The following is a 14146-nucleotide window of genomic DNA, read 5'->3' on the forward strand; positions in this document are numbered from 1 at the left end:
TTCCAGAATAATGTCAGGATGTTTGAAAACATGCGGCAGAAACCACTAAAACATATTATCCATATTTCATTGCCATGAGAGAGCAGAGACTATGAAGATCGGTGTGTGTGTGCACATCTGCCCCTCTGGCTACACTGCACGCCGATTATAAAGCTTCTACTGCATCACAAGATCAGAGCTTTTTTTTTCCTGGTTCAGACCGGCTAAATTCTGACGTGTTTTTCTCCACGTCTACCCAAACGGTAAAAATACAGAACCCTCCAGGAGATTCAGTGTTAGGCCTATAAACACAGAAGGCCACAATAAATATCCAGATAATCATTACCAATAGGCAACGTTCTCCATAGAATTTTATGGTTGGGCCCAGGTAAGTACAACAAAAAGAGTAATAACCCAAAAGAAAAAAAACAAACACTGTAGCTCAGTCCTGAATTAAGGCCAAAGTCCAACAATTACAGAAGAGTGGGAACTTGAAACTATTACATTTAAATACGAGGATTCCTTCCAGCTAATGTTATTGGTCTATGACAGTGAAAAAAAAAAAAAGGTATCAGTACTGACCTCAGAGTTTTGCTTCTAGTGGGCTTGCCCTCTGGGATATGGACACTAGGTGGCCGTGGCTTCCTCCTTACTGGACAGAGCATTATCATGAAATGAAATCCAGGTCAGCTTTCTGCTAATTTGTTTTTAATTCATTTTCTACAAAGGGAAGCGCATCCATTTCTTTTTTTTTTACTGTTAGGACAACATGGTCTGATCTCTTACAGAAAAACAACTAGGTTTAACTATGCAAGAACAAGACTTTGCCCTCACAATTATGGAGAAGGGGGGAAAAAAAAAAAAAGGAAAAAGAAAATACCATCTTTAATTAACTTTGTCCTGAAATATATACAAATTGTTGGTGGCAGCAACAGCAATAATATTCTCTTTAGGGTGCCATGCAGTGTGCAGAATCTTTTTGTTGAAGTCTAGGCTGTCGACGTTGATTTCGTCTTTCTTCCTCTTACCACCCGTACACACTTTCCTTGGCTTTAGAATGGCACGTGGTTTGCTGCTCTCCCTAGAGGCCTCCAAGGTGATATCCCGCCGTGTGTTTCTGTCAAACATTCTGAAGAAGTTGTTGTACGAGCCCGTCATGATTGCACTGAAAAATATTGAAGAAATCCTTAAAATGACAAGAAAGCAGCATGCAATGGGGGGGGGTTCATCAAACTCTGGAGCAGCTGTGCATGACAACCAATCAGCTTCTCTCTCTCCAGTTTGATGAAATACAATTTGCAAAAGAAAGAAACTGATTGGTTGCCGTGCACAGCTGCTCCAGATTTAGTCTGCTCCAGTTTTGATAAATTCCCTTCGATACGTTTTTACAACTATTTTCTCAAGTATGAAAAAAAAAAACTTTAATATGCAGGGCCGCTACAAACACAAAACATAATGCAAATTGTCCTACAACATGTCATTCACACGAGCTTCCCTCCATTGCTCCTTTATGCCAGATGACGAAGCAGAAACGACACGACATTAAATATGCAAGATTCCCATCTGCACCAACCCCACCACCCTTGTTATTACACGTTTTTACATAAAACTCCCCCTCGTTGCAAAATAATTTGCAGGTAAAATGCAGACATGCGACAAGTCCCTCCAGCCTATACCTCTTGCTGCTGGGCTAGAGGCATGGCTTCCTATGGTGATTACACACATGCTTAGAAAGGATCTGTACACAAACTGGAGGGGAAATGTGCTTACAAGGTTTACACACCACATAAAACCCCCCACAAGGCCAGGAACTATATTTGGATATTCTCTCCTCCTCCCCCTTTAAAAAGCAAAGGGAGACCGATAGAGGCCACATTGAAGATACTGGAAAAAAACCTGTTTAAAAAAGGTAACCATTTAAGTGAAAAGCATACTGCGGAGAATCAAAACTGAAGCACACAGAATCTGAAGCAGTCCTGATTTTAGATTCTATGGGGGAAATTCATAAAAAATTGGATCAGACAGTATCCAATCAGCTTCTCTTCAGTTTGGTCAGTTAAGCTTTGAAATTGAAAGATAGAAGCCGATTGGTTGCCATGCTGCACAACTGCTCCGGATTCCCCAGTTTTGATAAATTCCCCTCATATATTTACACTGCATTTATCATCAATGAAGAACTTCTGCAAATACAAACTTTTTTTCCTACACAAGAATCTAGTAAGATCTCATTTACACCATGTTCAGAGCCGTACATCGTGCACATCTGTACAGGAACCTGCGCCCAGGAGGGACAGCTGTTGTGTGCAGCCACCTGTACAGCTTAAATGACAGAATGTGGCGGCACCCTGCTAAACGCTGATCCAAACTTAAACATCTGTACTGGACCATTTAATCAGAGTGCAGTCACATCCTGTCATTGTGTTGTACAGGTGGCTGCACACAACAGCTGTCCCTCCCGGCTGCAGGTTTCTTCCCCAGATGTGCACAATGTACGCCTCTGAACATCCCTGTAAATAAAGCCTTTTAGTGTATGGCAATAGATGAAAAAATAAAGATTTAATAGATGGAGAAAAAAAAATGAATACTGTGTATATAGATATATATATTCTATTTTTTTTATTATTATCTATATCTATATCAGTAGATGTAACAGCATTTACATACTGCTATAGCCCAAGGCATTAAAGGGCCATGTAGCCTAGAAAAGTACAGTCAGTGCATGCAGCAATGACACTACAATATCAGTTTGCAGGTTTACTGGAACAATAAAACAAATTGTACAAATGAGCATTATATAAAATATTTGGACAACATTTATAGCCTCACATCTTGTAAGTCTCATGCACGCGTCTTCCCTGTTCACTTAAAAAAGTGCTGCAATAGAGAATTTGGCATCGACTCCAAGTGCTTGTGTACAATGGCAGATGTGCTCCAGGAACTGTACAGGAAACGGCCCAGCAAAGCCAAATCACCTGTTTACAGCTAAAGGAAAGCAGATGACATGGGTGCACATAGCTGTGCGAGGTCTAAAAGGCTCAGTCTCCAGACGTGAAGACAAGCAAGTCTCTGGATAGTCACATCTGCCATTTAATGCTTTTAAAATCTGTATTCAATTTGTTTGTGCTTCACACATGGAACATAGAAGAGCTAAGATTTCACACCAGCTCAGCATCCATCAGGTTTACAATTAAAAGGTATATTGCTTCTGTACATAACTATATTCTCGCCTTGAAAGAATGCTTCACCTATATTTAGAGCGTAATATATAAAATAGTCATGTTTCCCAGAACCCCACCCCCCACCCTAAATTGACTTATTGGATTGGTCTTTAATTGATATTAAAGCACAACTTTGAGAAAAGATTTGTCATATTCTATGCATAGTAAAAACAAAAAACACAAATCACCACACACAGTAGACAACCTAGTAATTAACCCCTTCGTGACTGACGACGTACAGTGTACGTCGCCAGCATCGGGGCTGTTTAAACAGACTCCCGGCGACTTTTGCCGCCGGGACTCTGTTTAAACTTGTAGAGCCGACTGTCGGCTTTACAACAGAAGCGATCCAAAATTAAAAAAAACCACCAGAATATAATTGATCTAAAACCATTACAGTTTCCCTTTAAGCTAGAAATCATTTTGGTCACTTGGTCTCTCACCTGTCAGATCCATTCCAGCAGCACTCAAATTTGTCAAAGATGCAGTCGTTTTCATAAAGGGAACAAAGCTTACTTCGAAGATATTCATGAACCTGTGCAATGTTCATAGCAGAAGAGTTTGGTTAAAAACATTGAATCAAATGGGTACAAAACTCAGAACATAAAAAAGGTACATAGATCACATACTAACCTGATATGTTTCTACCGGCCTGCTCTCCATGTTGAGATCCCAGACTTTGACAGACAGGTAATCTCTGGTCATCATGTAGCGGCCACTATGACTAAACTTGACATCTGATATTGAAGAGATGATTTCAGAGAAAAACGATCTGCTGCTGGGATCTTCAGGCTCTTCAAAAACTGGAGAAAAAAAATTATATGCGACAAGCCCCTATGCGATAGCACAGATACAGTGACAGGTCATCTTAAATGGAGATATCAGGGGTCTATGAGACCTCTGTCACACCTAGGGACCTCAAAGTAGTCAATAAAGCTCAGATTGTGCTTCACCAGCTTTTTTCTCCGGCTACAGCAACCAAAGAAATGACACACTGAAACCGGAAGCAATGTAATGCACGTTGCTTCCACTTTCAGTGATTGAAGGGGAGCTCAGCCGCTGGAAGTGTGCTGATCTCCCGCTCATCAAATGTAGACAGACCTACTGTGCAGATTCTGGGCCCGCCCGGTGGACAGCAGAGTCTGGGAAAGAGCCTAGGGCATACACTTCCCCAGTGAATCTATAACTGCCTGAACATTTGTACGCTAGTCATTGACGTCTGTAAAAAAACAAAAAACGTTCAAAGTCTCCCACACGAGCGGGAACAGATGTTTAAAAACATCCACCCAGCCATTTAATTACAACAGGCGCATGGCAAGCAGTTAATAAATTGAAAGGCTTAGTTTAACTTTCTGAACGGTTTCCATGTTACACCCTGAATATGGAGCAAGAGTCTACAGGAGCCAGAGTCTTGCCTCCACGCAGGCCTGGTAAGGAGCACTTTTTCAGAATGACTTACTTTCACTACATGCCTGAAATGGTGATGAAAGTAATCAGCTATATTTTACTACCATCAAAGTAAATGGAACTTTCCCAATAGTTTATTAGCATCGTGTTTTGTGAAGTGCCAGGAGCTTGTCTGGACAAGCTGCAAAATGTTCTCTATAGAAGGAAGGGGCGTATCTTACATTTCGAATGTCTATCGCAGAGTGCCGAATCCCGCATGTCACAGAGTCTAATTGTTCCTTTGCTACTGCTGTAGACAAACACGTTACATTGATGAGGATGGAACTCAGCAGCCGTGATGACTTCTGTCAATTCCTCCATGTTAGCAGGCTTAATATCTACAATGTCTGCAAACAGGGTTAAGGACAATTTTCAACGTCTCAGTGAAGAGTCTCTCAATGTGCCACATGCAGGAAATGGATCCAAAATTTGCACCAAACATATTTATCAAAGAACATGATGGGTCTAAATCAAATCTACAGCTAGAAATGTGCCAAACAATGCTCTGCAAACCACATCATGCACACGGCCATAAAAAGTATTTTTCTCAATACAGGAGGTGTATTGTTTTCTATGGGCCCATGCACTCAGCTGTGCAAAGATAAGTAAACTTGCGCTGCGCTCAGATCTGTAAAATAATTTAACAAAAATCTGCATCCAGAGCCCTGCATATGGACTGTATCTTATACTGGATGCATGTAAACATTTGTGCTAGGTGACAAGAGCAGCATCTGTTGCTAGGATGTAGGCTGCTGCAGCTCCCTACTGTGCTCTGTTGCTAGAACGCTGGCAGCTCGGGCCACCTAGCAACCAAACGGGCACATCTTTGCTATATGCAGTATGCATGTAAAACATTAGCACAGACGTTATTATGTGCACAATGTGTGGAACAAGATTTTACATAGGAAATTGCTGCCAGCAAGATCTTACATAAAATGAAATGGCTGTGTGCACGAGTCCTAAGTCCTTTGTGAAGAGATGAAGGTTGGATCTATAAACCAGCAGGACTAGGTAATCCCGGCAATATAAATGGAAGCAGTTTAAGAAAAATAGTCACACTAATTACTAGAAGACTTCAACCCCTAACTGGCAAGGTTGTGTTACACATATCCTCCTGTCTGTGCCTCTCATACACGTGGTAACATCTGTAATACATCATAGCAATCAAAGAATTAAACACCCATGGTTTTAATTTGTACCCAGAATACCTTGCATGCAGTACCATATCACTGTAATGGAGATCTGCTGATGAACAACCATTATGAGTGACAGGGTGCTGTGGTGTATGGGCCAGCCGAATAAGACCCTGAACAAAATCTAGGATCGATTGATCAGGTGAAATACAAACATGCGGTTTTACCTGCCAAAGGTTTCATATATTTTGGCTGGCATTTTTGTGATATTCACTGCACTACTCACGGGCTAGTGTTACAATTTAAAGAGCCATCTGTCATATTTTTACAATCATGACAAAGCACTCCAAGCACACGGTAGCAGTTTCCTCCGAGCACTGCAGTCTGCTTAAAATTGGTTTGGTTTGACTCCTCCAGCCGTGTGTAAATCTAAAGCTGGCCATACACCTACAGATTATCTATATTCAGATGGAAAAAGTGTAACAGATTCCTCCATCTACGCTAATCTGTGTGGATGGAGGAATCTCCCACTGGGCCAAGCTTCAGTATCTCGCTAGTCAGCCCCATTGGCTCCCAAAATACCTGAACAATCTTGTTTACCCAGTGAGAGATTCCTCCATCCACACAGTTTAGCGTAGATGGAGGAATCTGTTAGACTTTTTCTATCTGTCCATAGAAAATCTGCAGATAATCTATAGGTGTATGGCCAGCTTGAGCTATTATGCTCATGAAACCTGAAAGCGTGAAAATGAGCCCAACTCTCCACCAGATACCAGAATATAGGTTTATCCCCATCATAAAATGTGTACTAAACCATTATAACATTTCTCTACAGTTGCATAACTTACACAACATTGTATAAGTTCATTTTTGGTAACCAAAACCCCAAATTAAGCACTTTTTGGTGCAAAGCCCATCAAAACGTTAGGGACCCAATTAGGGAAATTAACCCAAACTGGAACATACACAACATGGAGCGGCTGTTCATGGCAACCAATCAGCTTCTCCCTTTCATTTTCAAAGCTTAACTGAACAAACTGGGGAGAGAAGCTGATTGGTTACTATGGGCAATTGCTCCAGATTCTGTCCGCCCCAGTATGAAGATTCTCCCCAATGTATGTGCTTTTTACTGTAATAAATCTTCTCACAATCTTCCTCCTCGGTTTGTTATTTTCAATAATACCCAGATGATCGAGGAAAGGAATCTGCCAGCGCAATTTACAAAGGCAACAGATAATGCTTTTTCCAAAATATACCTGCTTTAATAACCCCCCCCAAAAAAGTATGCCCCTAGGATAGGCAATTACACACGTCACCAGAAAAAGGATACTAAAACTTCTATCTGTGATTTCTAAATGCCATAAATTAATTCTCAAGTCATCTGCTGAAAGGTATGTTTGATGATCACTATTTACTGAAATAGAGTTTATGTGATATGTATGTGCATTTGCAAATATCCTTCGTGGACTTGCTTCAACCATTAGGTCCATAGGTTTCAATATTGGCACCTGCAAAATAAAAATTGAAAAAAAATAAACCAGGGGAATTCATCAAAACTGAAGCAGAGAAAAAGTGGAGCAGCTGTGCATTGCAACCAATCAGCTTCCATGTTTAATTTTCAAAACTTAAATGAACTGAAGAGAGAAGCCGATTGGTTTCTATGGGCAACTTCGCCAGATACTGTCTGCCCCAGTTTGATAAATTCCCTGCAGATAATCTAAAACCAGGAAATGCTATATCCTACTATAAGGTCAATTCCCCAAGACACTTTCATCACACAATAACTTTCTTCCAAATACCAAATTCACTTTCCAAAACATATAGATCACCTTTCTGCATAAAGTTTGCCACTTCCTTGAAATGAGGACAAGTCCCCTTATATTTATGGGATATGTGATGGACTGAGACTTGGAAAAAGTGCAACAGATTCCTCCATCTACGCTAAACTAGGTAGATGGAGGAATCTCCCACTGGGCCAAGCTTCAGTATCTTGCTAGTCGGTCTTGCTGGCTCTCTAAATACCTGAACAATCTAATTGGATGCCGGCATTGTTCATGTATTTTGAGAGCCACTGAGGCTGACTAGAAAAATACTGAAGCTTGGCCCAGTGGGAGATTCCTCCAACCACGCAGTTTAGCGTAGATGGAGGAATCTGTTGCACTTTTTTCATCGGACCACAGAAAAACTGCAGATAATCTATAGGTGTATGGCCAGCTTTAGAAAGTACTACTGTGCTACAAACTGGTTCAGTAAAGGGCTCTTTGGTTCCATTAGACCCTCCCCACCATAACCTTCTGGGTTCCATTTGTATAAAATGTAGAAACTGCAAATCCTAAGGCTGGATTCACACCAAATGCACTGGAGGATATTTGCCTTGTAACGGACGGGCTCAGGTTACACAACAGTGGGATGTGCTGGGATAGGTGAATCGGCACTATGACTGCTAACATACACCAGCAGCTGTGCATTGCAGCGTAGCCACTTATCCGAATTCAGCCTTAAAAGCTTAAATAATTCTCACATTATTCCCCAGTTTGAAAGGAGTACCCCACTGTAATACGTAGCTTGTTTATGCGGCTACACAGGTTACAACGGCCAATTCCTCAGCTCTTGCCATGCAATCGCCTGTTGGATGATGATCAGTGTCATCCAACTTCATCTGGGGGTCATAGACACGCCTCCTGTAGTCCTACGGACTACATGTGGTGAATAATTATGCTTCCGACCAGAGAACAAAATGTAGTGTTGACTGCATGATCGCTTCTATGAGCACGATAAGATATTTGGGACATTTTTTTTTTTTTAAAACATAGATGTGAAGGGAGGATAGCAGAAGCTGCCTGTGGATTGTTGTGCAAGTCTTGGAGCTGCGTTTAATTCTCACAAATTAGTATTTTTTCTCTACTACAACAGTTCCTTTTCCCATTCGCATCAAAGTCCTGATAGGACTGTGGGTACAGGAGCAAATGACTGTTGTGCCACAGCACATTTACCTCCCTTATATACATATTTAGATTGTATTTTGGCTGTACAGGCAAACAAAAGATGTTCTGCATACTTCAACTTTCACATGTAAGCCAACTGATCCATACCCGTAAAGAGGTGATTCTAAATGGATCTCGTAGCCTGCCATCGTCATCCTTCAAGTTGTAGCCTTCCACTCTTTTATCGCGTTCACTTATTTTCCACAACTTTATTGTTTTGTCTGGGAAATAAAAACACGCTGAAAAGTTTCTTTTTTTATTATATATAAACAGTTGTGCAGATTGGAGAAAAAAAAGCAAATCAAATGTTAAGATGGGCAACAAGGAGCTGCATAAAGCAGGAACCTGACCTGAAATTTCTCTATAGCAATCTCTTCATCTCACTGACAACTGGGGCACATGTTCAACTCCAGCTCAAAGCAACCACTCTTTGAAACAGATTTTACACAATGATTAAAGTGACATTAAACCCTCAGATTGTTTAACATAAAATACTGTAATGTGTGCCTTACTGTAATCCATGGTAATTTCCGTCCTCTTTGCTGCTCTTCCTTTTAAATCCTCATGTCGTCTCATGCTTGGGGAGAACTTCCCTTTGCAGCTGAGTGCCTCTTCCTGTAGTGCTGGCTCAGGTTGCAAACCTACACACAGACACCATGTATCCATTCCAGAGACAAGGCAGTCTGCTGCAAAACAGAAGTTCTGCCCAGCATGAGAACAGATACAGATTTAAAAGGAAGAGCAGCAAAGAGAAGGGAAACTACCATGGATTACAGTAAGGCACACATTACAGTATTGGTTTAGGTTACAAAATCTGAGGGTTTAATGTCACTTTAAGCAAGGGGTATGGCATAAGTGCAACATGCTAAAATTGCAGCAGGGTTACTGCATGAAAGTCTTCATATGCATTAATGTGAACATGTGATCAGGGCGTTTGAAGCACACCTCTCACTTACATGAACCTGCTAAACTGTAAACACATATATAATAAATATAAAAAGGTGGGAAATTAAAATTGTAAATCACCCACACTATTCATCAAGCAGTTAGGCATCTTAAATACACCCTTTAACGATTCCCCGATCAAAAGAAAACAAAGATCATGAGATATTGTATATTCAGCAAATTATGCCAGCTCCCCATCCATACCAAGGGTTCCAAATGTCTGGCACATGACTACACTAACCTTACCACAAAAGTACAACAATGTCTAGCTTTACATGGGTTGTCCGAGCTTGGTCTCAGATCACATGCAACTTCATTTACTATCAGCAACATATAAAAATGTAATCTGAGCATATGATAAAATGAGATACACTGAGGTAAACCATCCTCTGCTCAGCTTGGCCCTGACCTTCCCTATTGGTCAAAAGGAACTGCCCATCACATTAACCCTTTTGTAGCCAGACCAATTTTTTTATATTTGTTCGCACACGTTAAAATGCACGTTTCTGCCCAAAACTATTTTCCAAACGCAGTGGACCTGTCAAATAAAATAGTTGTAACTATTTCAAATTTCACTTTTATGAAAACTATTCTCAATAACCTCCCCCCCAAAAAAACCAACATTAAAATGAATTTTAGTGCACACTCAGACTCCTTTTTGTAAAATAGGATAGACAAGTCTGTGTTGAGTAAATAGGTTACCAAAATATGTGAAACCTCAAAATAGCTTGCATCTGCAAAATGGCAACAAACTAGGATACCCAATAATGTACATAGCTGATGCTTGAAACATCTTAACCCCTTCATGACTGAGGCCCTTTTTTCAATTTTTGCACCCATGTTATATTCCGCATTTTAGGCCTGAAAATGACGTAAAACCATCCTTAACCTTCAATTATATATAAATTATAGCCGTTGAATTATTCCTTTACACGGCTGCATACGTGATGGTACCCAATGTGTTAGCCGATTGGCGTCTATGTACGTACATGAGTCCTAAGTGAACATATTTTTTTGGTATATGCGCTCATGTGTGTGTTTACTTTTTTTTTTACTTACCTGTATAACTGTCAAAAGGAGAAGGTTCTGAGGAAGGGGGGCGTGGCCCCGGAAACACGTCAACTTAGGCATACTGTGCTGGCACACAGGAACACTATCTGTGCAGCTCTCACATGCTGTGTTTTGCTAAAATGTGGATCAACCTTTGATTTTGAAGGCTCATTGTCATCCACTTTTTAGTGAGTATTATCCTACTTTTGCCATCTTGCTAATAAAAATGTAACTACACTAGGGAAGGCACCCCTTGTTTTTCCTTAGATATCACAGTCTCCCTGACTGATGTGGGGCAGCGAACTGTAGAATCTGCAATTTTACCTCTTCAGTGGAGTGGTCATCTCCGGCGCTATTGGTTTTTTATTTTTGTGCGACAAACCAACCAATCATGGGCTAATTCCGCAGCCCAAAAAAGTGATTGGGCAGCTTTACAGCCACTCTAATTACTTCTAGAGCAAAGAGTGGCGCCTGCAGATAGATTCTACAACAAGCTCACGGCTGCAATAGCTTGTTTTAACCCTTTGATTGGCAAGAGTAGGACATGTCCTTGGCAGTCAAAGAGACACGAGGCCTTTAGAAAAAGCTCACAAATGTGGAAGGGGGCAAGGCCAAGCTTGATTTTGACATGCTTATAAGACTAAAAAGTTACCTCCAGCATTCAAGTGCCTTTTACCAGTTCTGGTGAATCTGGCGTTGCAATGTGACCACACCGATACTATAAACTTCTTTGGAATTGTATAAATAGACAGGACAAGGATACAGTACAATTGCAGGGGCTCATGTCAGTGGGGCACAGCCAGGAAAGGACTGATTTAAACTGCCACTCAAACCATCAAGCCTTTTTAAAACTCAAGTAATCTACTTACCATTAGTGGAGAGTAAAAATTGGGCAGCATTTTGCTGTGGCAACCACCTAATTTTGTTTATTTTTTCTTCAATTTCCAGACTTTTTAAGTAGTCAAATTCAGGTTCATGGCTCTGAAAGGTGCTGTAAACATTGTATTCACCCCTAGAATGAGGGCGGTTTTTACTCTGTCGGGGGAAAAAAAATAGATGTGATATGAGACACTGGTCACTTAATATTCAGATAATTATTTTTCTTCTATATATTTACAGTTGGTTTATAAAAATACAGTCTATGTTAATGAGGAAAACCACAAACTATGAACAAAATAGGGGAAAAAGGAGTTACGCTACAAATAATATTTATGTAGACTAGTCTCCAGGGTTTCAGTAAGATAATTCAAAAACTATGTAACCCCTAAACAAAGAAATCCCTTTCATGGAGCTGTCTAGTAACCAACACAGTTGATGTATTTAGAGTATATAAAGCAGATTTAATAGAAAGATTACACAAAACATCAAATCACCTACTACAAGACATCTAAAATCATTTAAAAACGAAAAAAATGACCTCCTCTGGACAACCCTATTAGAAGTAATGCGGGTGCTGTTTCCATAAACCACCTAAGTGGCAGATAGTCACTGATGCAGGCCCAAGTGCTGTGTTTCAAAAGTAGATACAATTGTATCAGAGATTACTCACTCTGTGTGTGGCTCAGATGGGAAGCAGTCCTTGTGTGGTTCCGTATTAATAGTGGAAAAACTGCTTCAATGAAACATATCTTTGTGTTGATATGTAAATCCACAATATCCTCACGTAATGGATCCAAAGGCTCATTGAGCGTCTCTCCCCCAGTTCATTGGTACTGACACTGGCCCGCGGGATTCTAACAGTTCCGGATCCGTGAAGCAATCAGGGAATTTCCCAGCAAGTGCGGCCGCACAGGGAGATGGAGCGGGGCAGAATCCCGGAGATGATATATCCAAGACACACTGGACGGGAAGACAGTGTGGGTTCAGGCAGTGTGAGCCAACAGGCTTTTCTCGGTCTCGGCTTAAAAATCACACAGATCTTATTACTGCTGTGATGCGGCAGTGTCCGAACAGACTTGGCTTGGTCCTAAGGGTTAGCGTGTTTTCAGGCCTCCCTGCACACCCGAGATCTATCATGCATACGCTGCCGGGTGAAGGAAGAAGTTCTGCTGCTTGACAGGACCAAGCCAAGTCTGTTCGGACACTGCCGCATCACAGCAGTAATAAGATCTGTGTGATTTTTAAGCCGAGACCGAGAAAAGCCTGTTGGCTCACACGGGGTTTATGGAAAAGCACCAGCATTACTTCTAATAGGGTTGTCCAGGGGAGGTCGTTTTTTCGTTTTTAAATGATTTTAGATGTCTTGTAGTAGGTGATTTGATGTTTTGTGTAATTTTTCTATTAAATCTGCTTTATATACTCTAAATACATCAACTGTGTTACTTGGTTACTAGACAGCTCCATGAAAGGGATTTATTTGTTTAGGGGTTACATAGTTTTTGGAAAACCACAAACTAACCCATTTAAGATTAGGAGGGTGGGAATAGGCCTACACCCCAATTTTCAGTGCAACTTCGTACCAGGTCATACATCAATTCTTCCCAAGCATTGATGGGAAGTTACAGGTGTTCTCTAACAGACTGAGTCACTGATGTAGAAGGAAGTTCTAATTTTTCTTAGCACTTGCCTTCATAGGAGGTAGTGCAGATTAATATTGGGTAAGCTTTCTTAATCTCCACCCAGAAGAATCATAGGAGTTCTTGGTCTATCAAGGACTATCAAGTGCAAATAAAGCAACTGAAGGCATAAAATGGTGGTTCTGATGGAACAGAGAATCAAATGCAGAAGAAAAAACTGATCACTTGACACCTGCTCACTTGTTTCTGGAGAGAGCTTTAGATTGTTTGTGATTCCTGATTGATTGAAATTGACTAAAAACTTGCCAAATGTATGGCCTGAATGCAATATCAGATCCACAGGTAGTATCAATCGGTAGTATCAAACCAGCTCCGTGGTGGAAAAACAAGTCTCCAGAAAGGTTGAACTCAACAGTTGAAATAATGTCAGCTAAAACAAAACAGAAACATTATTTTAAACAGTTTGAAGATTGAATCTTCTGCAGTCACAGGAAGAAGTGAACTTTCCATAGTTGATATGCAACAGCAATGGTAAACGTAAAAGACTAAAAGGAAGCAAATAAGCAATGTTCATTGTTCGGGTTTATATCCTTTTAAAAACACAGAGAAGCCTTGGTTTGGATATGGAAGTTACAGTAAACCAAAATCTAATGTGGATTGTTAATTTATTTCATCAACCATTTTATCCAAACACAAAATGCTGTCATGCAAGTAGCTATTAGGTGTTATCCAAAGACCAATTACAACTTGGAACTGGAACTTAGTAAAATAATTTTCTGGGAGGCTGGGATTTTTGACAGAAGACATGCAAAGTTTCTTCTGCCAAAAAAAAAAAAAAAAAAAAGTCTTCCCCTCCCCCCTGGGTTTTTTTTTTT

General features: G+C 40.5%; 1 protein-coding gene across 1 annotated transcript in view; it reads right to left on the reverse strand.

Moving 5' to 3' along the window:
• Positions 1-724: 724 nt before the first annotated feature.
• Positions 725-14146, reverse strand: part of PPP2R2D (protein phosphatase 2 regulatory subunit Bdelta) — a 20020-nt gene continuing 6598 nt past the window's right edge. Inside the window, exons 2-9 of the mRNA XM_018553672.1 lie at positions 13638-13701; positions 11625-11818; positions 8869-8981; positions 7107-7284; positions 4826-4990; positions 3831-4000; positions 3641-3732; positions 725-1144 (exon numbers count right to left, since the gene is read on the reverse strand). Coding sequence (XP_018409174.1) covers positions 865-1144; positions 3641-3732; positions 3831-4000; positions 4826-4990; positions 7107-7284; positions 8869-8981; positions 11625-11818; positions 13638-13701 — 1256 coding nt within the window. The 3' untranslated portion in view covers positions 725-864. The remainder of the gene's footprint in view (positions 1145-3640; positions 3733-3830; positions 4001-4825; positions 4991-7106; positions 7285-8868; positions 8982-11624; positions 11819-13637; positions 13702-14146) is intronic.

This window comes from Nanorana parkeri, unplaced genomic scaffold, assembly GCF_000935625.1.
Source record: "Nanorana parkeri isolate BGI_ZX_2015 unplaced genomic scaffold, ASM93562v1 scaffold127, whole genome shotgun sequence".
NCBI lineage: Eukaryota > Metazoa > Chordata > Amphibia > Anura > Dicroglossidae > Nanorana > Nanorana parkeri.